The sequence below is a fragment of the Oryctolagus cuniculus genome, chromosome 16 (genome assembly GCF_964237555.1).
Source record: "Oryctolagus cuniculus chromosome 16, mOryCun1.1, whole genome shotgun sequence".
Classification (NCBI taxonomy): Eukaryota; Metazoa; Chordata; class Mammalia; order Lagomorpha; family Leporidae; genus Oryctolagus; species Oryctolagus cuniculus.
In genome coordinates this window covers 60481967-60506996 of record NC_091447.1, presented here as the reverse complement: position 1 = coordinate 60506996, position 25030 = coordinate 60481967, and the positions used below count along the sequence as shown (strand labels likewise).

The window sequence follows — 25030 nt, the reverse complement described above, 5'->3', positions numbered from 1 at the left end:
CCTTGCCGCCTCTTCCCAGGGCTGGGTGCCCCTGTGCGCCACTGCTCTTGGGCGCCTACGTGGCCTGTCTCCCTTGCCTTGAGCAGGGCAGCACAGTGCCTGCAGGCGAAGCCCCTGCCCCGCAGGGCCCGTGCTGAGTCAGCACTTGTGGGCGCCCGTCCCCGGCGCCCGTCCCCGGCGCCCGTGACGACACGCAGTCTTTACTGTGGCATCGGCTCCTCTAGCTCTTAGGTTTTTCAGTGACATCTCCAGTTCCTCCCAGTGTGCCTAGAAACACCTGAGCAGTCAGGGACGGGCCCACACTGATGATAAACGGATCCTTTCCCTCTTTCCCTCGGGGCGCAGGAAGGGACCCCGGCTCCCCCAGTCCCTCTGCTGGTGCCTCGCCCCGGCCCCGGCCGGCCGGAGTCGTCCCTCTTGGGCCCTGCGATTCCAGTAAACTGTTTTCCCCACGGTTACTATAGAGAAGAGATTATTTGCCTTTCTCTTCGGGCTTCTGAAAATAATAGATTACATATTTGGGAGGGTTTTTTTTTTAGATCTGGTTAGTGTGAGATAGAGGGGGTTGCTCCGGGGATGACATTGTTTGGTTTGGGAAGTACTCTCTTGGTTGCCCGGCAACGGGCGCTTGGAAACGGGAGTGGACTGCGTTGTCCGTGGCAACCGTTGTTACTTAGCAAACAATGAGGTCCCAGCAAACAGCGCCAGGACTGCGGACTCCAGGTTTCAGTTGAACATCTGCATGTATTTTTCTCTGATTGGATTGTGCTTGCGTTTGCTCTGCCTCGACAGGTAGACGCAAGCCCGCTGGGCTTTGGGTGGACGGAGGTGGGTGGTGTGGACCCTCTCCCGTATGACGGGGAGGAATTGCTGACATAAACTCCTGGCTTCTTAAGTATGGCCTGAGCTGCTCTCAGCCGGAGACTTCTTGTAGTCTTCAGTGGAATGTCTTTTGAAATCTAATTCCTCGTGTTCATAAAGTCATCGGTGGGCTCATCTACCACCGTACATCAGTGCTAAAGCCAGACTTCCCCGAGCGCTTTTCCGCGTGTGCTGTCTTCATTGTTGGTGTGGAGAAGATCCAGAAGCGGAGTTGCACCCTGGCCGGCTTGCGCGGCGCCCTTGTCACACGGGGCGGGCTGGCTGGGGGAGGCCCTCGGTTCCCAGTGCCTGCTGCTCCTGCTGAGAGCTGGGGTCCCCAGGTGACCCTGCACAGGACATGGAGACCGTGCTTATCACCAGACAGGGTGCCCTGGCCTCGGGCACTCAGCAGTCACAGGCTGGACTGTGATCAAAACAGTCCCACTCCCCACCCCCTCGCAGGCGGGGAGAGCCAGAGATAGCGACTGTTTACAGGGCTTGTTGCTTAGGTCAACACGCCCGCCCGAGGTTCATTCACAGCGGGTGACACATTTCTCCCTCTGCCCCGCGCCGCCCCCACAGCCCCGGCTATAAATTGAGAGCTGTTGGCCAGGACAGGTTTCGGTGGGGACTTTAGCCTTCCTTGCTCGTCTCCAGTGCCGCCTGGCAGCAGCAGCCGCACAAGTGCCCCCGACTCGCCGGCCGCGGCCACGCTCTCGCGGTGAGACTCGCTTCAGTTGCATGAGTTTTTGTTTTTGTTTTTGTTTTCCTCCAAGCGCGATGCACTTCGTAGCTGAATGCCCCCGAGACACTGTGCCTTTGCCCTTTTGTGCCAGCGATGCGGCTCGTGTCTCTGGACTATTTAAAGTGTCTGAACAAGCGTCCCAGCTTGCGTTTCCAGCTGATCTAACGGAATGTCACTGGTGTGGGAGCCCGCGGAAGCAAACTTGTTTAAGAGAGAAAGTGGCAAGCTGGATGCTGATGGAGACAGGGACCGCCAGTGTGGCCGAGTGTGGCCGGGATCAGAAGCAGCAGGCGCTGGCTCCTGAGGACAGCCCCCAAATTAACCAGAATGCGCGGGAACTTCAAGAAGTTCACCGAAAATGGTGTTACTGGATAAGTTGCTTTGGTTGCAAAAAGTTTTTAAATCAGTGCTAGTTTTTTCGTGATGCATATTCTCTGCGAACTTCTTGAAGACCCCTCATATAGATGATTTCAGGAATGATTGGCACCCACATAGGTTTATCTTAAAGTTTTTAAAATTTACTTTGAAAGTCAGAGAGAGAAAGATATCTTTCACCTGCCACTTCACTCCCCAGATACCTAGAGCAGCCAGGGCTGGGCCAGGCTGAAGTCAGCAGCCCAGATTTCAGTCTGGGTCTCCCATGTAGGGGGCAGGGACCCAAGTACTTGGGCCATTCCCTGCTGCCTCCCAGGACCACGGGCAGGAAACTGAATCAGAAGCAGAGCCGGGACTTGAACTAGACACTCTGATATGGGATGCAGGGGACCTCGCTGGCCACCCAAGCAGTATCTTAACTGCCTCAAACTTACCTTTAAAAAAAACAAAGATTTATTTATTTGAAAGGCAGAGTAAGAGAGACAGAGAGGTCTTTCATCTGCTGGTTCACTCCCCAAATGGCTGCAACTGTCAGGACTGGGCCGGGCTAAAGCCAGGAGCCTGGAACTCTGCGTCTCTCACGCAGGTGGCAGGAACTCAAGGACTTGGGCCATCTTCCACTGCTTTCCCAGGGCCCTTAGCAGGGAGCTGGATCGGTTTGAACTGGCACCCATATGGGATGCGGGAGCTTCAGACCAGGGCGTTAACCTGCTGCGCCACAGCGCTGACCCCTTAGTTCCGTTTTCCACAAAACCTTTTGAAGTGTTCTGTGCATGGTTTTGCCAGAACCTGTGGCTGCGGGATGGTTGTAGATAGTTTTTCTTCAGAAGAAGTGTAAACACAGGACGATTTTATACCCAGGCCCTTGCATGAGCGAGCCATTTTTCAGGAATCAGGGCCGTGTTTTTCATTCATCCTGCGGAAGCCTTTTCCCACATCGCACGTTGAGCCTCGGGCCAGTGGCTCTGTCGGAGCTGAAGGGCCTGTGTCTGCCAGGGCCTCGGTGGGGCGACGGGCACTGGGTCCCTCCAGGGCTGCAGGTTTGCTCAGAAATCTTGAATTTGAGCTAGGCCTTCTCCTGTGTTTCTAGACAATTCTGAGATCTTTGAGAATAGAGGTCTTCCATCCTCTGGCTCACTTCCCAAATGCCCACAACAGCCACGGCTAGGCCAGGCTAAAGCCAGGAGCCAGGGATAAAACTCTGCTTTTTAAATTCCAGAGTAGACAGAACCAGCGCTGTGGCGTAGCAGGTAAAGCCGCCGCCTGCAGTGTGGGCATCCCATGTGGGCACTGGTTCGAGTCCCAGCTGCTCCACTTCCGATCCAGCTCCCTGCTGTGGCCTGGGAAAGCAGTGGAAGATGGCCCAAGTGCTTGGGCCCCTGCACCCACGTGGGAGACCCGGAAGAAGCTCCTGGCTTCAGATCAGCGCAGCTCTGGCCGTTGTGGCCATCTGGGGAGTGAACCAGCGGATGGAAGACCTCTCTCTCTCTCCCTCTCTCTGTCTCTGTCTGTCTGTCTCTCTCTCTCTGTAACTCTGCCTTTCAAATAAATAAATAAGTAAATCTTTAAAAAAAAATTCCACAGTCAGTGTGGGTGTCCGGCCCGGTGTTAATGCCTCACTTGGGACGCCCACGTCCCACGCCGACGTGCCTGGATTCAGTTCCTGGCTCTCGCTCCCAGCTCCAGCTTCCTGGAGGGTGCCCTGGGCAGCAGCCCGAGGGTGCCGCGTGGAGAGTGGCTTGGTAACTCTAGAGATCCCATGGCATTGAGCTCGGGGTGATGTCTGGGGCCTGTGTGGTCGGCACGCCTGAAGTGGGTTGACGCCAGGGATGCTGTTGTCCACCGTGCCCTGTCCACAGGGCTGGAGTCAGGGCGCCCCCACCTGATGGCAGGGTGACTGCAGAGCGAGATTCGACGCTGCTCAGCACCCCTGCCCTCAACTGAGCTCTCCCGGGGCCGTGCACTTGGTGCTGCCCTGGCCCTGCTCTGGGCATCTCGTCTGTGCCCGCCTGGCAGGTGCGTCCCTGTCCTCGCCCTCTCTGTATTGCTCTCGGGGGCTCCCTCTGCAGCCTCAGTGGCCTCCACACCAGAAAGGCTACCGTCTGCCTCGTCCCCTTGAGTCTGGACCACGGCGAGCCACGCTGGCTTGGTTCTGCACAGAGCTTCGAACGGCTGGGGGAGGCAGGACTGGGCCAAAGCCTGGCACATTGAGCTGTTTGGATGGGGCCCTGTGGCCTCCCTTTAAACATCCGCTCAAAACCGGAGGGATCCGGTCTCTGCAGAGTGACAGGAGGCAACGAGGATTCACAAAGCACGCAGGTGCGCAGGTGCGTGCCCTCGGGGAGCAGGCGAGGTGTGAGGGCGGAGGCTGGCTGAGGTGGGCCGTGCTGTGGGGGAGGGGCCGTGCCGCTCTGGGGGGCGGGGGCGGGGGGAGTCCCAGGAGGCCAGAGGAGCAGAGCAGGGAGCAGGATGGAAAAGAGGCGGCCTTGGTTGGGGCAGTGGCATCCTGCAGCGCCCTCCACCCCTGCATGGCCCCTGTTTGTGGGGAAAGAGAAACGAGGAATACTAAGTGTGGGGGGTGGCACCGGCATTGTGGCCCAGTGGGTCAGGCCACGGGTGACACCAGCATCCCGGGTGAGTCCCAGCTGCTCCACTTGCAATCCAGCTCCCTGCTAATGCGCCTAGGAGGGCAGCAAAAGATGGTCCAAGTGTGTGGGCCCCTGCACCCATGTGGGAGACCCGGATGAAACTCCTGGCTTCGGCTTGGCCCAGCCCTGGCTGCTGTGGCCATTTGGGGAGTGTGGGGGTTTACAGTTTCTCTCATTACTGAGGATGAATGGCAATCCCTGACTTCTTTTTTTTTTTTTTTCAAGATTTATGTATTTATTCGGAAAGGCAGAGTTACAGAGAGACCTTCCATCTGCTGGTTCACTCCCCAGGTGCCCACAAGAACTAGGACTAGCGGCCAGGCCAAACCCAGGAACCAGGAGCTCCCTCTGGGTCTCTCGTGTGAGTGTCAGGGGCCCACGCACTTGGGCCATCACCTGCCGCACCCAGGGTGTGCAGCAGCAGGAAGCTGGCTTGGAAGCCTGAGTAGCCAGGACTCCAGTATGGGATGCAGGTGCAAACCCGCTGTGTCACAGTGGCTGCCCCTCCCTCCACTGGCTTCTCTGGACCCGCCTTGGTGGGCAGAATGCACTTATCCAACTTGGAGTCCTGTAACCACTCTCTCTTTTTTTTTTTTTTTTAATTTACTTTTATTTTTTATTTTTTGACAGGCAGAGTGGACAGTGAGAGAGACAGAGAGAAAGGTCTTCCTTTTGCCGTTGGTTCACCCTCCAATGGCCGCCGTGGCCGGTGCGCTGCGGCCAGCCCACCGTGCTGATCCAATGGCAGGAGCCAGGTACTTCTCCTGGTCTCCCATGGGGTGCAGAGCCCAAGTACTTGGGCCATCCTCCACTGCACTCCCTGGCCACAGCAGAGAGCTGGCCTGGAAGAGGGGCAACCGGGACAGAATCCGGAGCCCCGACCGGGACTAGAACCCGGTGTGCCGGCGCCGCAAGGCGGAGGATTAGCCTAGTGAGCCGTGGTGCCGGCCTTGTAACCACTCTCATAGGAATCCTACCCTCTGGCTTGGACCAGGGCAGCAGTGTGCACGGATGGAAAGGGGACTTCCAGCTGGTGTAGGGAAGCAGACTTGAGCTCTGAGAACTCCCGTCAAGGAGCAACTGTCACAGACCCAGCCCTGCCACCTCCCACCACGCTGTGGCATGGGCTCACCCCTGGCCTTCGAGCCTTTCTGTGGGATGCTGCTGCTTCCACTGGGGGAGGAGGGGGCAGTGGCTCCCTGCTGGGTCCCACTTGTTCTTCCTGGGGCCACGCCCCTTCCTTCTGAGAGCCCCGCCCCTGACTGCAGCTTCCTGCCGGTGCAGCCCCTGGGAGGCAGCAGTGGGGGCTCAGGCCCCTGGGTCCCTGGCTTCAGCCCCAGCCCAGCCCCAGCCGTTGAGGGCATCTGGGGAGTGAACATGGGAGCGCTCTCTCTGTGGCTTCTTCAGGAGTAAATAAATATTTTCTTTAAAAAAAAAAACAACTATGCATGGATTTCAAACGTATTGCTCCAAACTTTTAATTCCGTTTTGGCTTCTTGAGGGGCCCGTGCTCCTGAGTTCTCTTCATCTTCTCCACCCCTTTCTCGGATGAAGGAAGGAACTGGGGCCAGCGGCCACCCTGGCCAGTGAGTGTCACAGCTGGGCCTGAGCTTGACAGCGTCCTCCTCCCTCTGGGTCTCCCCTGCGCATCTGTTCTTGTTTCTGCGGTGAAGGTCAAGTCCTCTGCCCACGGGGGCTCATCTCCCAGAGGCGGTAGATGCACCTGCTCCCTTCCTTCTGAGGCTCTCTGGGCAGTGGCAGTGACCACGTCCTCATCATCCCGGGAGTGCCCACCGTCTCATCAGCCAAGGTCACTGCCGCCCTGCCAGCACTGGGGCTAGGACATGGGCGGCCCAGCAGCAAGACTTTGGGAGTCCCTGAGACCCACAGGGGTCCCCCAGGTGGAGTGGGCTGGGAGGCAGCTGGAAACGGGAACTGGAACTGGGGGATCCCGTGGGTGCTGGAGTCAGCATGCGTCCACACCGAGTGTGACAGCGGGGACGGGGGTGGGCTGTGGGCCCGCGGCCCAGGGCCTGGAGGACAGGGTCCCAGGAACAGTGCTCCACACTTGACTCAGAGGTCAAGTTCAGACGAGCCCTAAAACTGGCTGGCGAAGACCTCGGAGAGCAGGGGCGGACGTGAGAAGTGCAGGGGAAGAGTGGGCAAGGGAGGCGGAGACGCCAGCTTGACACAGACGCCCAAAGAGGAGCCCCGGGCTGCGATGGGCATGGACGCGGTTCTGGGGCAGGTGTCCGGTGAACTTGTCTTGGAGCTGAAAGGGAGCCGGTGCAGGAGCCAGGTCCCCGCGTGAAGGACACTGCCCCGCGGGACACAGAGGGCCGGCCTTCCGGAAGGGGCCGGGGAGTAGCGCCTGCAGGCTTTCGCTGGTCTCTGGCAGCAGGCAAGAGGAGGGGGAGGGTGCTGGGGCGAGGGGGCAGAGCCGTCGGGAGTGGTCTGGAGGGCCGGGCCTGCGGGGCGGCTGCAGGTGCGGGCAGCCGTGCTGAGAAGAGCCGCGGAGAGGACTCTAATCCTGTCTGCGTGCGCGAGCGTCTGTACACGTAGGCCCCGGCTTTCGCTGTCAGAGGCGCTGAGCTCTGCCAGTGGGGAGTCGGTAGGCCTCCTGCTTCACAGAACAGCAAAAAGTCAAGAAAATTGAAGTGTCCTAGAGTGATCTTGGCCGTGTCTCTCCTGTTAGCCTGTGTTGGGTGATGCGTGTTTGTGTACACACATGTGTTCATGGGTGTTTTGTGTGTGTGCATATGTGTGCAGGCGCTGGCGTGTGTATGTAGGTGTCTGTGTGTTCTGTGTGTCTGTGTGTGCATATCTGGGTGCCTGGGGTATGTGTGTGTGTGTGTGTAGGTGTCTGCACATCTGGGTGCCTGGGTGTGTATGTGTGTGTAGGTGTCTGTGTGCACATCTGGGTGCCTGGGTGTGTGTGTGTGTGTAGGTGTCTGTGCACATCTGGGCGCATGGGGGTGTGTGTGTGTGTGTAGGTGTCTGTGTGCACATCTGGGCACCTGGGTGTGTGTGTGTGTGTGTGTGTAGGTGTCTGTGTGCACATCTGGGTGCCTGGGTGTGTGTGTGTGTGTGTAGGTGTCTGTGTGCACATCTAGGTGCCTGGGTGTGTGTGTGTGTGTGTAGGTGTCTGTGCACATCTGGGCGCCTGGGTGTGTGTGTGTGTAGGTGTCTGTGTGCACATCTGGGCACCTGGGTGTGTGTGTGTGTGTAGGTGTCTGCACATCTGGGTGCCTGGGTGTGTGTGTGTGTGTAGGTGTCTGTGCACATCTGGGTGCCTGGGTGTGTGTGTGTGTATAGGTGTCTGCGTGCACATCTGGGTGCCTGGGTGTGTGTGTGTGTGTAGATGTCTGCGTGCACATCTAGGTGCCTGGGTGTGTGTGTGTGTGTAGGTGTCTGTGCACATCTGGGAGCCTGGGTGTGTGTGTGTGTGTAGGTGTCTGTGTGCACATCTGGGTGCCTGGGTGTGTGTGTGTGTGTAGGTGTCTGTGTGCACATCTAGGTGCCTGGGTGTGTGTGTGTGTAGGTATCTGTGTGCACATCTGGGCACCTGGGTGTGTGTGTGTGTGTAGGTGTCTGTGTGCACATCTGGGCACCTGGGTGTGTGTGTGTGTGTAGGTGTCTGTGTGCACATCTGGGTGCCTGGGTGTGTGTGTGTGTGTAGGTGTCTGCACATCTGGGCGCATGGGTGTGTGTGTGTGTAGGTGTCTGCACATCTGGGCGCATGGGTGTGTGTGTGTGTAGGTGTCTGTGTGCACATCTGGGTGCCTGGGTGTGTGTGTGTGTGTAGGTGTCTGCACATCTGGGTGCCTGGGTGTGTGTGTGTGTGTAGGTGTCTGCACATCTGGGTGCCTGGGTGTGTGTGTGTGTGTAGGTGTCTGTGTGCATATCTGGGTGCCTGGGTGTGTGTGTGTGTGTAGGTGTCTGTGTGCACATCTGGGCGCCTGGGTGTGTGTGTGTGTAGGTGTCTGTGTGCACATCTGGGCGGCTGGGGGTGTGTGTGTGTGTAGGTGTCTGCACATCTGGGTGCCTGTGTGTGTGTGTAGGTGTCTGCACATCTGGGTGCCTGGGTGTGTGTGTGACGATTCCCACGTCCACCCCCAAGGACAGAGCCTGTCTGGCAGCACCACTCTGCCTGTGGCTCCACTCGCTCTCACCTGGTGAACTTCGGGGCACCCCCAGCCCAGGGAGAGTTTCCGTTTCCTGGAAACCAAGGTTTACAGAGTTGAAGTCATTACTAGTAAGCGATGGAATTGGGTCGCAGCCAAAGGAGGCTCTGTGGGGTGAAGATGCCGGTGCAGGCGCGGGTTTGAACACAGCTTCCCCGTGTGCGCCTCCAGCTGATGGCTCTGCAGTCAGGACCCTCCCGGACAAGACGCCCGCCCTGTGCCTGTCCTGCAACTGTCCTGCGCCCACCTGCGCCTGCCCTGTGCCTGTCCTGCGCCACCCTGCGCCTGCCCTGGGCCTGTCCTGGGCCTGTACTGCGCCACCCTGCGCCCACCCTGTGCCCATCCTGGGCCTGTCCTGGTCTTAGCTCCTGCGGCCATCCAGGGCCCATCCTGGGCCTGTCCTGGTCTTGGCTCCTGCGGCCACCCTGGGCCTGTCCTGGTCTTGGCTCCTGCGGCCACCCTGGGCCTGTCCTGGTCTTGGCTCCTGCGGCCATCCAGGGCCCACCCTGCGCCTGCCCTGGGCCTGTCCTGCGCCACCCTGTGCCCGCCCTGGGCCTGTCCTGGTGTTGGCTCCTGCGGCCACCCAGGGCCCGCTTCTCTGCTCTGCCCGGATGGGGAAGGTTTGGCTGCCGAGAAGAAAACAGGAACGAAAGCCCGTTCCTAGCGGAAGGGAAAGGAAATGAGTTTTGAAGATACTTTGTTTCGGAGGAGCCTGGAGCAGCTCCGATCCGTGAGGCCTGTTGCTGCAGTGCAGAAGCCCCCACAGAGGCTGGAGCCTGGGGAGTGACGGGGACCTGGCAGTGCTGGCACGCGGGGAAGCGGCCCGTCCCGGGACACGGCAGGCGCGGTGGGCACAGCGGTCCTCTTCCAGCCTCCGGCGCATCCTTCCTCTACCTCCGCACTCCCCGGCCGGCTCCCTTGTAGTGACTGCCCTGTGGGTCCTCCCCAGAGTGCCTGTGCAGAGGGAAGACACCCATCACCTGCTGGGGGCGGGTGAACTCTGGTGCCGTCTGGGTGCCCCCGAGCCTGAATTGGTGGCCTGTGTCTCCCCGGAGTCCAAGCTCTTTCTCAGCCAATCAGAACAAAGGTAGCCGAAAACCCGCCTTGCAGGCCCCTCCCTACCCCCCCCCCCCCCATGACACAGTGTTGTCTAAATATTGATGAGGCCTGGGGGCAGGTGATGGCTGCCCAGGGCACTGGAGGAGCAGGAATAGAAAGGAGATGGCTTAAGGTCGCGGTGAGTCAGCCGCAGCCAGGAACAGGCCCAGGAGCGCGCAGGCTTCGCTGCATTTCCTCTCGGCTGTTACTAGGCGATGGGAGTATTTTCCTGTAAACAGAGCCTCTCTTCCTTTGTGCCCGGGCACATCCATTCATCCCGCTGTCAGCCAGCGCAGCCTCCTCTGCCCCCCACATAAACTCAGGAAACCACGCAGAGGCCCCCGGGACGTCCCCCTGGGCCCTGGGCTCAGCAGCGGCTCCCGCAGGTCAGGCCCAGACTTTGTTCATCCAAGGTCGGACGCCCCCTTGTGGGTTCCAGACTCTGGTGCTCCCACCGGATTCTGAGCTGCCGGCTGTTTCTCACCTGCGCTTACCTCGGACCCCAGGGCACTGAAGCCGCACTCCGGCTGTGTTCCCCGTTGGCCACCCTGGTGAGGCGGGCGGCGTGGTGTCACCACCCCTCTCCTTTTCCCTGGCTGTTCTGAGGCTCCTGTCACCCCAGCCCCAGGGGCTGTGGGGTCCCTACCATGGGGTGGGAGAGGAGAGGGGACAGAGGAGGGTGACAGAGCAAGGGCGGGAGGCGGGGGGGGGGGGCAGTGGCGGGGCTGAGTCCCAGGAGTGAGGGCAAGTTCAGGGTCACAGTGACCCCTGCTCCACGTCCTGCCGTCTCTGGATCTGTGTGACTTCACGTGGCCTGGGACTCAGAGACGCCCATGTGCACAGGGCCCCAGCTGCCTCCCTGTCTGGATCCAGCCCCGCACCTTCTAGGAGCCCTGCCCTCCCCTAGCCTGGGACCGGCGTGTGCTGAGAGCGCGGGACAGTGCCTGCTGTGTTTGCGTGGGAGCTGGCGGCATTGCTGAGCGCTTGTTTGCCTTTCCTGTGGACTCTCCCACGTCTCCAGAGCGGACATCCAGGGAACCCCTGCTGCCCGTTCCCAGGCATTTCATGCCAGCTGGAGCCCACCCGGACCCCACCCTCCTCTCTGGTGCATTTTTTCTACAGGGTGTTTTGTTGTTGTTTAGTTTACGTACAGTCAGTGCACAAACCTTGGCTGGCAAATTTTGGCAAACAGGTGCACCAAGGACCCCATGCCCTGTTCATATGGAATGTGTCCCACTCCCCGGAAGGTTCCGCCCGTCCCTTCCTGATCACTCCCTGCCCTCCATGGTGGGGGGCTTCTCTGCTCATGCTAGGTCAGTTTTTATCTGTTCTGCATGACTCATTGGTTTGTGACACTGAAGAGCATCCCAGCAGTGTTCCTCCATTGGAGTCCTGGCTGTGCCTTTGGGGTTTTCCTGTGTTAGTGGTTGCTTTGGGGATTACAACAGATACTTTTAAGTTATCACAGTCCACTTCTCCTGATAAAGAGAATTTGAGTTATTTCTACTCTCTGGCTACTGTGAATAAAACTGCTACAAGCATCCATGTCCACTTTTTTTTTTTTTTTTTTTTTTTAGGACATAGGTTTTCATGTCTCTTGGAACAGGAGGGTACCTCAAAAAGATCATGAGAAAAATGGGTTTGTAAGTTTATTTTTGGTGCAAAAACGTTCTGCAATACATGCATAGTTTTTCCCATAATACGCATTGTGTGTGAGCTACTTGAAGACCCCCTAGTACCCAGGGGCGTCTTTGAGCTGGAGGCGGGGTTAGCCTCCTGACGCTCTGCCGAGTGGTTCCCATCTGCGGGGGCACAGGTGCTGTCAGGCCGGCTTATCTGGGCGTCCGGTGGCGGTCCTCCATGCTGACCTGGCACGTCCTTGGTGACTGGTGCATTCTAGGAGCCAAGCAAGTACAAGTCTCGTGTACTTTCGGGACAGTTCTGTCTTTTTTCATGTCAGGTCTTGCCCATTTTCATATTGGTTATCTGGTTAGTACGGGATTGTGGGAGCTGTTCATACTACAGGTAAGAGACCTTTATCAGATGCACATTTTGCAAATATTTGCTTCCAGACTGTGCCTGTCCTAGTCATATTCATGCTATGGGTTTTTTTTTTATTTAAATGAGCAGGGGCTTTAAATTTTGATGAAATCTGATTGATTTTTTTTTAATGCTTATTGCTTTCTGTATCCTGAGAGACCTTTGCCTAACCCCCTGTGTTTTTCTCTTTGAGAAATTTCCTAGTTTTAGCTTTTAGGTGTAAGTCTGTGATCTTTTGTGTGTGTGGTGTGAGGAAGGGGTTGAAGTTCACTTTTCCCCTCGTGTGGACATCTTGCTGATCTGGTACTACTTTTAAAGACTTTTCTTTCTCTGTCGAATAGCTTTGACTCCGAGGGGGGCTGGCGCTGTGGCACAGTGGGTTAACTAGCCATCGCTGTGCTGGCAGTGGTGGTTCAAGTCCCAGCTGCTCTGCTCCCAATCCAGCTCCCTGCTAATGCACCTGGGAAGGCAGCGGATGATGGCCCAAGTGCTTGGGCCCCTGTCACCCACTTAGGAGACCCAGATGGAGTTCCTGGTTCTGGCTTCAGCCTGGCCTAGCCTTGGCTGTTGTGGCCATTTGGGGAGTGACCCAGCAGATGGGAGATCATGCTCTCTCTCTCTCTCTCTCTCTCATTACTCTGTCTTTCAAGTAAATAAACACATCTCAAAAAAAAAAAAAAAAATCAATTGAGGAAGGAAAGAGCTGTTGCTCCATTAGGGGAGAAAAGTCAGTTGACACATGATATGATTGTATTGGCCATGTATTGCTGTGTTTAATTTATTGATATTTTGTTCTTTTTATGTGTATTCATTAGCGATATGCCCTACATGCTCTTCCTGCAATGTCTTCAGCAAACTTTGGTCTCCGAGGTTTCCAGCCTCATGAAATGAATCGTGAGGCGTTCCTCATTCTACCTTCTGACAGATTCTGTGTCTTAATTCCTTTTTTAGTATTTGACAGTGTTCAGCACTGGAACTGTCTTGCCTGAAGTTTTCTTTGTAGGTTTATATGACATTCAGATTTTTCTATTTCCTTTTATGTCAGTTTTGGAATATTGTATTTTTCAAAAAGGTGTTTATTTGATCTAAGCTGTTGAATTTACTAGCTAAAGTTTTCACGCTAGTTCCTCTATTTCATTTTGGCTTCTCTAGGATCTGTAGGGTATATCTCATTTCATTCCTGATGGTCAGAAAATTGTTCTTTCTTTCTTCTCTTTTTTCTTTCTCATCAATCTTTCTGGGCTTTGTCAATTAATTTTTTTTCTTAAGTGTTTTTAGGGCAGTTTTGGGCTCACAACAGATTTGAGTGGAAGGTACAGAAATTTCCAGTGTACCTCCTGCCTCTGTGTACACGGCCTGCCCCGTGACCAGCACCCCCACCCCATGCCCAGTGGGGTGCACTTGCTCCAGCTGACGGCCCATGGACACAGCATTGTCACCCAATGTCAGGGCCGCTCTTGGTGCTGCACAAGTGTAGAATGGCACAGCCACTTGGCCAGCCCCCTTGGTGCTCTGCCCCCCCCCCCCCCCATAACCTTTGCAGCCACCAGTCGTTTTGCTGACTTTGTCGTCTGCCTTCTCCGAGGCGTCCTGAGCGGGGCTCACGTGTGAGCAGCCTCTCTGACTGGGCCATGGCGTGTCTGGGTCCCCGTGCCTTTTCCTGGCTCATTGCTCACTTCATGTTTTAAGAAATATTGATTGTGTGTTTATTTTAAAATCTAAAAACTTATTTTCACTTTATTTGAAAGAGAGAGAAGCAGCAGACAGACGCACAGGTCTTCCACCCAGTGTTTCACTCCCCAAATGCCTCACGCATCTGGAGCTGGGCCAGGCTGCAGCCAAGGGCCAGGGACTCCGTCGGCCTCCCAGGTGGGAGGCAGGAACCCAGCTGCTCCCAGGAAGTGGAACTGGACTCAAGCCCACACGCTCGGTGTCCCAGGGGCGTCTTGACTGCTCTGCTAAATGCATGCCCAGAAATCTCAGTTTTTAGAGCACGTGATTTGTTTGAGAGGCGGAGAGAAAAAGGCTGACAGACCGAGAAACTGCCATCCGCTGGTTCACTCCCCAAATGCTGGCAACTCTGGGGCTGGGCCAGGCTGAGGGGGGAGCTGGGGACCCAGTCCGGGTCTCCCGCGTGCGTGGCCGGACCCCAAGTGCTTGAGCCATCTCGGCCAGCTCTCGGGGTCTGCCCTGGAGGGAGGCTGGAGTCGGGAGCATAGCCTGATGGAGATGCAGGCATCGTATGCTCCGCCAGCTGCCGGCTCCCAGGAATCGCAGGTTGGAAGGAATGCTGGTCTTGCTCATTTTCTCCCTTGTTTCTGGAGTTTTTTTGTGTCATTGATTTTGTTCTTTATTATTCTCCTACTTAAGTTTAATTTGTCTTTTTTAGTAGCCAAAGATTGAAAACTTAAGTGGTTGATTCTTAAGTCTTTTTCCTAATGTAAGTGTACACAGCTAACCATTACCTGTCAGCACTGCTGTAGATGCATCCCGCAAATTTGGTATGTGATGTTTTCATTATCATTCAGTTCAGAATATTTTCTCATTTCCCTTGGTGCTTGTTCTCCGGCTTATGAATAATTTTAGAAGTGGATTTTATTTTTCTAAATATATGGTAATTTTTAAAGCTATATTATTGGGCTGGCGTTGGGATACAGCTGGGCAAGCCGCCTCCTTTGACACCAGCAGCCCACTTGAGCGCTGACTTCAGTCTCTGCTGCTCCACTTCCAATCCAGCTCCCTGCTGGTGCATCTGGGAAAGCAGCGGAAGATGGCCCAAGTGCTTGGGACCCTGCCACCCACGTGGGAGAACAGGATGGAGCTCCAGGCCCCTGGCGGAGTCTGGCCACTGCGGCCATTTGGGGGAGTGAACCAGCAATGGAAGATGTCTCTCCCTCTCCCTCTCTCTCAACCCTGCCTTTCAAATAAGCAAATAAATCATTTTATAATATGTGTTGTTTTCCCTGCATTACAGTCAAAGTATATACACGTGCTCTGTGTAATTCTAGCCTAGAAGTGCACTGAGACTTGCTTGACAGCCCAGAGGAGTCATCAGAGCGAATCTTCCACGTGCACCTGGGCCGGGCGTGCGGATCTTGGCGGCTGTGCTCTCTAAACGGGGTCAGTGCGGCTGACGACGCCGTGCACGCGTTCTGCGTCCTGGCTGTTTTCATTTAGCTCTTCTGCTCCAACCACTGAGTGAAGATGCTTTAAGATTTCCAGCTGTGCCCATCTGTTTCTTCCTTTAGTTCTGTAACGTTCGCTCCATGTATTTTGAGCTGTATTCCCATATGTCCACATCTCTAATGACTATGCCCTCCTGACAAGTTGATAATTTTGTCACGATGGGGTTTTCCCTCCAGTGACAGGCCCTGCCCTGGCCTCTGTCTGAGGTGCCTCCAGTCACATCCCTTGTTTTGAAGTCTGTTTTGTCTGACCATTGTGGACACTGCGTCTTCTCCAGGTTGGCGTTTGCAGAGTGTCTCTCCATCCGTTAGTCTCAGCCTGTGTGAGTCTCCTGCTTAGAGAGGGCTTCTGTGAGGAGCAGGCAGTGGGATCCTGTCGTTATCAAGGTTGGTCATCTCCACCTTTTTTTTTTTTTTTTAATTTTTTTTTTTATTTATTTGAAAGTCAGAGTTACAGAGAGAGATGGAGAGATTGAGAAAGAGGTCTTCCATCCGCTGGTTCACTGCCCAAGTGGCCGCAATGGCTAGGGCTGGGCCAGGCCCAAGCCAGGAGCCAGGAGCTAGGAGCTTCCTCTGGGTCTCCCGCATGGGTGGCAGGGACCCAAGCACTTGGGCCATCACTGCTGCTTTCCAGGCATGTCAGCAGGGAGGCAGATCGGAAGTGGAGCAGCTGGGACTCCCACATGGGACACTGGCACTGCAGGTGGCGGCTTAACCCACTGTGCCGCAGCACCAGCCCACATCTCTGCCTTTTCATTCAAGTATTTAGTCCGTTTACATTTAACGTTGTACTGGTATGCCTGGACTTAGTAAGAGTCTGTTGATTCTTCTATTTGTCTTCAGCTGTCCATACGTACATAGAGTTCCGGCTACTACTGTGTGTGAAATACCAGATCCGATCTGCCCCGCCCTCTGTGCTGTGGTCAAACAGATCACATCTGTGCAGGAGGGGGTCTCGGGTTGTTGAATCCTGCATTGTGTCACGTGTACGTGGTCTTTACTCCTTTCTGTAGGCCCTGGTTGCTGTCCGCTATCTCATCCCTCTTCTCTGAAGAGCTTCCGTGTGCAGTGTAGGCTGCACAATTCCGCAGGCTTTGTTGACCTGCCCCCCCCCCCCCCATTGGAGATGTCGTCCCATTGTCCTGTGGTTGCCAGTGTCCCTGATGAGAAGTCAGCGTCACCCATGCCGACGTTCCCGAGCGTGAAACACAGCCGGCTCAGCGCCTCCTCCGCTCGCTGGGACGGTCTAACTGTGGCACGCCTAAGAGGGTGTCCTTTGTGTTTTTCCTGTGTGGCTTGTGGACCTTCAGGGTGCTGTCTTTTACCGAGTTGAAGAGGTGTTTGGCCGTTGCTGCATATCTGTTCTCCGGCCTCCTGGAACTCGAGTTGCAGGTGTGTGGACAGCTTGTCCGCTTCTTCTCTTGTTCTCCAGATGGGGTGAAGGCTCTGGATTCACCTCCACGTCCTAGCCTCCAGCCCCTCGCCTCTCTGATCAGCCGTGGAGCACACCCAGCGACGTGTTCATGTCGGTTCCTGGCGCCCCAGCTGGGCGTGCTCCGTGTGCGGTCGCCACGCGCCCTCCTTGCCGTCCTGAGCGCTGTGTCTGTGGCTGCCGTGGGCCTGACCGCCCCGTGTCGTCTGCGTTATCTGGAGTCGAGGTCGCCTGTTCCTGTTTCTCCTCCCAGCTCGTGATTTTATCACCACGAACGGTGTGCTGTGGAATCCTGGGGTCCCCGGCTGCCCTCAAACCCTCCCTGCGGTGGCCAGCAGCTGAAACGACCACGTGGTTTCTATCAGCGGTTGGTTCTCCCCGGGACACACTTGTGGGGCTCAGTCAGCAGCACGCAGTTGGAGAGGATTGTGCAGGCGGATGTGAGGGCCCCCTCTGGCTCTCTCTCGCTCTTCCAGGATTTCTACTCCCCCTGCCCCACACATTGTGAGCTCTGCCTTCAGGCCCCCCCCCCCCCCCCCCCAGCACGTGTAGGTCAAGGCTGCCGCAAGCAGGAAGCCGCGGCCTCGCGATCTGGCCTGCAGACTGCACGGTGCAGGGAGCCTGCCTGTGACGTGGGGTGCCCTGCCTTCTAGAAGGTGTGTCCTGGCCACAGTGAGTGGACCATGGTCTCGCCACTTGTCCCTCGCACGCCCACAGGCCGTGGGGCAGAAAAGTCTCCCCGTGGAAGGAGCAGCGGGTCCCAGGTCAGCCTCGTGGCCGCGGTGCGTTCTGTCCTTGGAGCCCCCTGGTACACGGTACCTAGTTCTTGGCTTCAGGTGGCAGCACGGGGCCGCCTGAAGTGCTCAGCACCGTGGGCAGGCGCCCACTGCTGCAGCCAGCAGCGGAACAACGCCGAGGGAGAGAGGGAAAGAGCCGGCCGCATTGGCCTGAGGCCCAGGTGGAGCCCAGCCGTCCCCGCGGGGCTCTGGGGACACCTAGTGGTGAGGATGGAGCCGCACGCCCAGAGCCGCCGATGCCACTGGCTTCAGAGGGGAGTCGCGATGTGAAGGCCCAGCCCCCCACAAAGGCGGGGTTCAGCCCGCACACTTGCTCTCCGACACACCCCCTCTCCGCTCTCCTTAGGAAAACCCGTTTAATCTGTTCACAGCTTTGCTTTACATTTTAAAGGAGGCAGTGTCTTTTCTCACTCATTCTTAGATGTGGGAATGCTTGGCGTGATAGAGAAACACAAGAATTCTAGCAGGGTCAGTGTTGCCTAGCGGGCTTGGGGTGCCCGTATGGGAGTGCCTGGGATTGAACCTCCTCCCCCCACCCAGCTCCCTGCAGTGCACCTGGTGCTGGCTCTGGTACTTGGGTCCCTGCCACCCACGTAGGCGACCAAGATAAAGTTCCCGGCTCCTGGCCTGGGCCTGGCCCAGACCTGGCTGTTGTGGGATTTGGGGAGTGACCCACCAATGAGGCGTAACTTGTTCTCCTCTCTCCCTCTCCCTCTGCTTTTCAAATGAGCTTTTTGTTACTGTGTTCTGATTGTGCTGTCGGGTCCTCACCATGCCCCATGAGGCAGGCGCCATGGAGACTGCAGGCTTGGGGGTGGCAGCCGGGGCCAGGCGGGCGCGACAACAGCCCCCCGTGAGCCTGCCTGTGTCTCTGCAGCTCGGATGCTGCGGGCCCCTGACTGCTTAGCCAGTGGAGACTTGACTTTCAGGTCTTCCTGAAGGTTTTAGTCTTCCACTTGGTCCCGATGCTGAACGCATCTTCTGGTGAGAGCTAGAGAGAGAAGACAGAGGAGCTCCATCCGGTCTCCCACGTGGGGGCAGGGACCCGACTGCTGGAGCCATCACGGCTGCCTCCCAGGGTGTGCGTGAGAGGGCGCAGGACTCGAGCCGGGCACGCGACCTGGGACGCGGGCGTCCCCAGCAGTGCCTGAACCGAGTCAGCTGCCCGCCTGTGTGGACCGTCCACACTGCCTAGTTGAAGGACGCATGCTCCCAGCAGCAAGGGAACAGTTCCGTGCGGGCGTTCGCCGAGGTGGTTTCCCTGCAGGCTCCGTGGGGCTGCTCCTCAGCCTTGAACTTGGACTTGCCTGGGCTTCCTGTTGCGGCTCCGCCCACTCAACCTCTCTCCGCCTCTCTTCAGAACAGAGCATGCAGAATTCCGAGGCTGGATCCGACTCGCCCGCGTCCGTGGCCCTGCGTCCCGCGCCGCCGGCCTCCCCGCAGGTAACCACAGCCCCGTTAGCCGGGAGCTGGAGTGAGGAAGGAGAGCAGGCACTGAGATGTGGGGCACGGGCCGCTCGCCTGCCCGGAAGAACAGACCTTTACCACCCGCAGAGAGGGCCCCCTGTGCTCTGGATTCTCCACCACGATTGGCCAGAGCCAGAAAGTAGCGATAGCCACACAGGAAGTGACGGATGGGACTGCCCGGAGCGGACCAGAGGCCCGAGAGAGGGTGCAGTGGTCCGCCGAGGCCAGGAGCGCGTTCACGGCAGCCGAGCGGCGGCGAGGGCAGGAGACCTCGCCCGGCAGAGCTGCAGGCCTCGGGGCGCTCTGCTCGCTGGCGCTGGGCCCGGGCGCTGGGCGGTCTGCTCTCTGCCGGCAGGGCCACCAGCACGCTGAGGCCAGATTGATTGCCTTGCTCCCTGGAACCCGGGCCCGAGGGCCCGCCCCTCGCCCGGTGCCCCCGCGCCTGGGCGGACTCCGGCACCACAGCTGTCACAGCTCCGCCATGGGGGGTCGCCCGTGCCTGCTGCTCTGTGTGTGGACATCTGTCTCCATGTGTCCAGCCCGCCCTGCCTCACGGCTCCCGGGCTTGCCCGGCTGGAGGAGTTTTGCTCTGTCCCTGGGAAGTGTCCCCTCCCCGATGTGGCAGAGACGGAATGTCCTCGCTGTCCCAGTCTCCTCAGGCTCCAGCTCACAAGGCCACCCAGCCACCAGCTGGACGTCCGTGCCCCTAGTGTGCTCGCTCAGCCGCGCCTCTGAGACAGAACCCGGCGGTACAGAATTCACCCTTCCACAGCAGTTAGTGGGTGTCCCGTGTTGGTGGAGTTGTGCAGCCGCCACTGCCATCTAGTTCCAGAACTCTCATCACCCAGAAGGAAGCCCGCCCCTGAGCACTCGTCCCCTCCCTCTCTGCAGCCCCCGTCTCTGTGGACCCACCTGTGCTGGGCGTGCCTGTCAGTGCGCGGCGTGGCTTTTGTGTCTGCGTCTCTCCCTTGGCGTGACGTCCTCAGTCCCCCCCCCACCCCACTGTCGCAAGTGCCGGTGCCTCGTCCGTCCGTGTTCCTGGCTGCATTATGTTCCAGCGCTTGGGTGGGCGCCGCTGTGCTGCCTGTTCATCCTGTCCACGTCTGTTCTGTCCGCGTTCTCTGTGTCTCTGGCTGGAGCTCAGGCGGGCGGGTCCCTGTGCATCTTCCTAACACACAGCGCCGGCTTCAGCAGGGGTGGACCCTGTCATGCTGTAGTGACATTCCCCAGACGCTAGAGGGCAGTGCGTCTTCGTGCTCCCCGCTGCGGGAATACAGCCTCCTGGGGGGGGGGGGGTGCTACGCCGACACCCTGCTCCCGTGGCTCTCTTGACCCTTCGTGCTTTTATAGCTTTGTGTGGCCCATCATCCCCAGGCCACAGCCGCAAAGCCACACAGCAAAGGCGACGTAGCCAGCAGAGAGCGGTGGAGGAGAGGGAGGGCCCAGATGCAGGAAACCCGGGTTCGAGCCCTGGCTCTAGAACTTGCTATTCAGAGGCCACAGAGGTGACTGGGCCCCCGTGGCCTTCCTTCTCCCTGTGTGTGAAACAACCAAGTCCCAGGTGGGGCGGGTAGCCAGGCCGCCCACGGATCCCCCTCCCCCTGCAGCGCGGCTGCTCGTGTGCGCGTGGTGCATGGAGGGGCGCTCGCACCTGTGCACTGGGGTCTCGTGTGTCTGCTCCGGACGGCGGGGGCATGTCTGTCCGTTCGTCTGCCCGTCTCAGCCTTGGCCCTGCCCTCCTCCCGAGCCCGCCAGTTCTCCTGAGGCAGCGGCGGGGCAGGCACCTGGCCGGGCTGGCTGTGACCCCGCGGCCCGTCTGACCGCCCTCCTCTCTTCCTTTCCAGAGGGTGCTGGTGCAGGCGGCGGGCCCCGCCCCCAAAGCGGCCCAGATGCAGCCCATCTCCCTCCCTAGAGTCCAGCAGGTGCCACAGCAGGTAAGCTCACAGGCGCGGCCTCACCCGGGAGCTTTTGGAAGCTTCTGGAAGCTCTGGGGCAGTGAGTGAGTGTGCGCGCACCCAGGCCTGCCAGGCAGAGGGAGCGATGTGGGGAACAGAACGTCCGGGGCGGGCATCTCCCCTTCCCCCAGCAAGATGAGTGTGGCGCAGAGGGGCAGCCCATCACGAGCTAAGTGACCCAGCAGAGCGCCCAGCACACCTGGCCCCCCGGGTCAGACATCTCTGGCACAGCCCGTCAGCTCTGCGTTCCAGCCCAGAGTAGCGCCGGGCCACGTGCAGTGCTGTGAGTGGACAGGGCTGTGTGCCAATACAGCTTTATTTACAAAGGCAGACAGTGCTCGGTCAGAGTGTGCGGACCCTCTCTTCCGGAGGCCCCTGCTCCGATGAGTCGCCCGTCTCCGGGTGACTGCGGTGAGAACGGGGAACAACTTCAGGGTCCCAGGGAAGAAACCAAGGCTCAAGGCAGGGCCAGCAGGGACCCAGGGCCTCAGGCCGCAGGCTGTCATAGCTCCTGTATCGGTGACGGCCCTTCCTGGGGACACCATGGAGAGGGGACGGACCAGGGTGATATCTTTATATCTATAGGACTTATTTCTTTGAAAGGGAGAGAGAGATCTTCCATCCACTGCTTTATTCCCGAAACGACTTCAGTAGCCAGGGTCTGGATTAGAAGCAGAGTAGCCGGCACTCAAACCAGTTCTCCCATATGGGATGCCGGCATCCCAAGTGATGGCTTAACCCGCTGTACCACGGTCTAGGGCAGGGCCAGGCGGGGCTGGCCAGGTGTGCCATGTCCTGTGTGGCCACCCACAGGGAGGGGATGGGGGCAGGGGCATGGACGGCCTCTCGTGCCAAGGTCAAGGTTCCGTCCACTGTGGCTTCCACCGTGCCAGTCTCAGCCACAGTCCTTGTCTCGCCACCAAGCCCACGTCCCTGTCTGGCGACAGGACACGGCGAGCGCAGTCGGAGTGGACGGGGCGGGAGGGAACGCGGCCCTGGGCGCTCAGCGGGTGCTGAAGACGCTGGAGGAGCTCCCGCGGGCGCCCGAGCCAGGAGGCCCACTGTTGTTGCAGGTGCAGCCGGTGCAGCATGTGTACCCCGCCCAGGTGCAGTACGTGGAGGGGGGCGACGCCGTCTACACCAACGGCGCCATGTACGTGAGTTGCCGCTCCCGGGCCGGTCTGGGAGCTCCTCGCCTGCCTCCTGCCTCCTCCCTCCCGGGCTGTGTTTTTGTTTTGTTTGGGGGGGGGGGTTTCCCCTTCTAGAATTTTTCAATCAGAGTTGGGTCTCCATGACCGAGCACCCATCCCCCTCTCTGCTTCCCTTCTCCTTGTGATGCTGGTGACGTGAGAGTCGTTTTTCAGGGACCTCCAGGTCTCCCGCCCGGGGAAGTCCCGCCTCCCAGCGGCTCCTTACGCTCGGTGCACCTGTCTTCTGTTATTGGGATGAGTCCGTCACGCGTGTGGGGACCGTGCGTGAGTGTTTGCCTGTGGTTTCCGGGTGTGGCTGATGGTGTAGCGTGGCTTTCTGCAGGACACACGCACACATGTGCGACTGTAGGGAGCGAGGTCTGTACGGCTCCTGGGGGGGACGCGGTGCTGCAGTTACACGGAATGTCACCCAGGGGGCACCCCGAGTAACCTCGGCTTCAACCCACGAGGCCCCAGTTCTCAATTCTGTGTGTCAGTGAGGTGTTTCTCTCAGAGCTGCCGTCTGTGGTCTGTTCACTGCTCGTGTAAGTTTTCTGGGTGGCCAGTGTAGAGGGCAGTGGGACAAAAAGAAGGAGGCGTGGATTCCAGAAATGTTTGCACCAAAATAAGGGTATCTGAATTCCACTCCGTGGCTTTGTGAGCCCCCGGTGTGTGTGCGTGTGTGCCTGTGTGAGGTGCTGGGGCAGCGTGTGCACGTGTGCTGCGTGGCCGCGTGGTGTGATGTGCATTCAGCCTCAGGGGACCGCCATCCACCGCCCCCAGCCCACAGAGGTCCCTGCACCGGCACTCGTCTGTGCGATCAGGGCTTTCCTGGGCTAGCCATCAGCTCATCAGCCTGGAACCCGGCGGGGCGCGTGAGCGTCTGTGCGGCCTCCAGGGTGACCACTCTCTTCCCCCAGACGCACAGCCTACGCCTACAACCCCGAGCCCCAGCTGTACGCCCCCAGCAGCGCCGCGTCCTACTTCGAGGCCCCGGGCGGCGCCCAGGTGACCGTGGCAGCCTCCTCGCCGCCCGCAGTGCCCCCGCACAGCATGGTGGGCATCACCATGGATGTCGGCGGCAGCCCCATCGTGTCCAGCGCAGGAGCCTACCTCATCCATGGGGGCGTGGACGGCGCGAGGCACTCCCTGGCCCACACGGCCCGCTCCTCGCCAGCCACGGTAAGTGCGCGGTGTGTGCGTGGTCGGTGCGCGGCTCAGGCCGACGGTGAGCGAGGGGCCGGCCACATGGCACAAACGCGTGTGTGCTGAGCCGCTGCACCAGCCCACGCTGGCCTCTCTGCCGGGTAGTATTCCGCGGTGTGCGCGTCCCCCGCCAGTCCCTGCCTGACGGTTCCGGCCTCGCCCTGGTGAGACCGCAGGGCTGAGGAGCACACGCAGGACTTCAGCTCTTGCTTTTGGGTGGATGCGCGCAGAGGAATCGCCGCTGCTGTGCTCTGTGTGTGCGCGCAGGTGTGCATGTGTGTGTTTGCGCGTGCGTGTGTGCATGTGTGTGTGCGCGTGTGTGTGTGTGTGCACGCGGCGTCCCCCAGCAGGTGTCCGCGGCCCCGCCGCCCCAGCCGGCCCTGGGTGCATCTGTGACGAGCGCATGCGCAGCTCCCCAGGGCCGGGCCGCGCCCCGGGGGCTGACGCTGGAGAAAGCCGTTCCCGGCCTAGCGCGCTTCCGGGCCGCTCTTGGCGCCGGCTTTGCGTCTCCGCCGTCTGTTTCCTTCTGTTGACTTCGGGCAGGTCTTTAGATCCGGGATGCAGGCCCCCGTCGGATACGTCGGATACGTCTTCCCCGTCTCTCCGTCTTCCAAGTGTCTTTTCATTCTCTAAAGAATGACTTTTGCAAAGAAAAACTCTCTGTCATATGCAGTTCATCGATTTTCCCCTTGGCGCTCCTGCCCCCCTCCCTGATCTGAGCGCATTGGGTGCAGCAGACAAGACGGCTGCTAGCTCGCCAGCGCCCCCTGTCAGCTCTGTGTTCAAGTCCCGGCTGCGCTTCCATCAGCTCCTGGCTGGCGTGCACCCTGGGAGGCAGCGATGGCTGGACTGCTTGGGTCCCTGCACCGCGAGGGAGACCTGGGCTGTGTTTCTGGCTCCTGGCCCAGCCCTGGCTGATGCGAGCATTTGGGGAGTGACCCAGCAGATGGAAGATCTCTCCGTGAGTCTGTCTCTTACTCTGCCTTTCAGATAAAGTGAACATAACTAAGTAACATTTTTTTAAAAGAGACAGAGCTCTCATCTACTGGTTCACTCCTCAAACGCCCACAATGTTCGGGCTGCGCCAGGCTGAAGGCAGACCCCAAGCACTTGGGCCGTGGCCGGCCGCCTTCCCGGGTGCGCTGGAGGGAGCAGCCAGGACTGGCCGACGCGGCACTGCATGTGGTGCTGCCCTGGGCAGTCGCTTGCGTTCTGGAGGTGTGGCGGCGTGCCGTAGCCCCCAGCACCACCAGCACGCAGGGCCCGGAACACAAACGCCGCCCTCTGGGTGACACTCCATCTCGTGACTGCGGCACGCGACATCGGTGTGCACCAGGACACACAGGCTCGCAGTCACACAGGTGCCGAGGGCAGCCGTGTTCTCCGCGTCCCGGCACGCTCATGGGCGGTTCACGGGCACTCAGCCGCTGGCTCCTCCCTGCTGCCACGCCTGCTGTCTGGGTCGCTCCGGAGAGACTGCCCCTTCCCGACCGCCGGAAGCCCGCATCCCGCTGCATCCTGCTGCTCATGTTGGCTGGCGTGTGGGGCCCGGGAGCCGCTCACGGGGAGGCTGCTGAGGTCCCGGCCACTTCGCCGGGGCCAGGCCCAGGGCCAGCGGCTCCGCATCCCAGGCGCACCGTCTCCCTGTGTTTGGGCTGCAGCCCTGTTTTCTGGGACTTTGAGTTGATCCTGAACACCCAAGCAGGTCACCCCCCACAGCCTCAGTGAGGGGCTTCAGACGTGGAGGCGTGAATATGCCTGGGTGTTTATTTCCAGTTGACATCCGTGTCATAAGTCTGCAAGTGAAGTTTACTAAAGATTTCCTTATTTGAGAGGCTGCGAGAGAA

The 25030-nt window shown here is 58.8% G+C and overlaps 1 protein-coding gene across 4 annotated transcripts in view; it reads left to right on the top strand.

The window, feature by feature from the left end:
• The window catches only part of RFX2 (regulatory factor X2), a 71007-nt gene that overhangs the window by 27519 nt on the left and 18458 nt on the right, over window positions 1–25030 (top strand). For 2 of the 4 annotated variants that reach the window (XM_070058729.1, XM_070058727.1), the window contains exons 2-5: window positions 18726–18808; window positions 20677–20766; window positions 21861–21940; window positions 22898–23159. In XM_070058729.1, the coding sequence (XP_069914830.1) occupies window positions 18734–18808; window positions 20677–20766; window positions 21861–21940; window positions 22898–23159 (507 nt within the window). In that variant the 5' untranslated portion in view covers window positions 18726–18733. Of the gene's footprint in view, window positions 1–1490; window positions 1583–18725; window positions 18809–20676; window positions 20767–21860; window positions 21941–22897; window positions 23160–25030 lie in introns of those variants that run through there. The other 2 variants (XM_070058728.1, XM_070058730.1) reach the window with 2 other exon arrangements.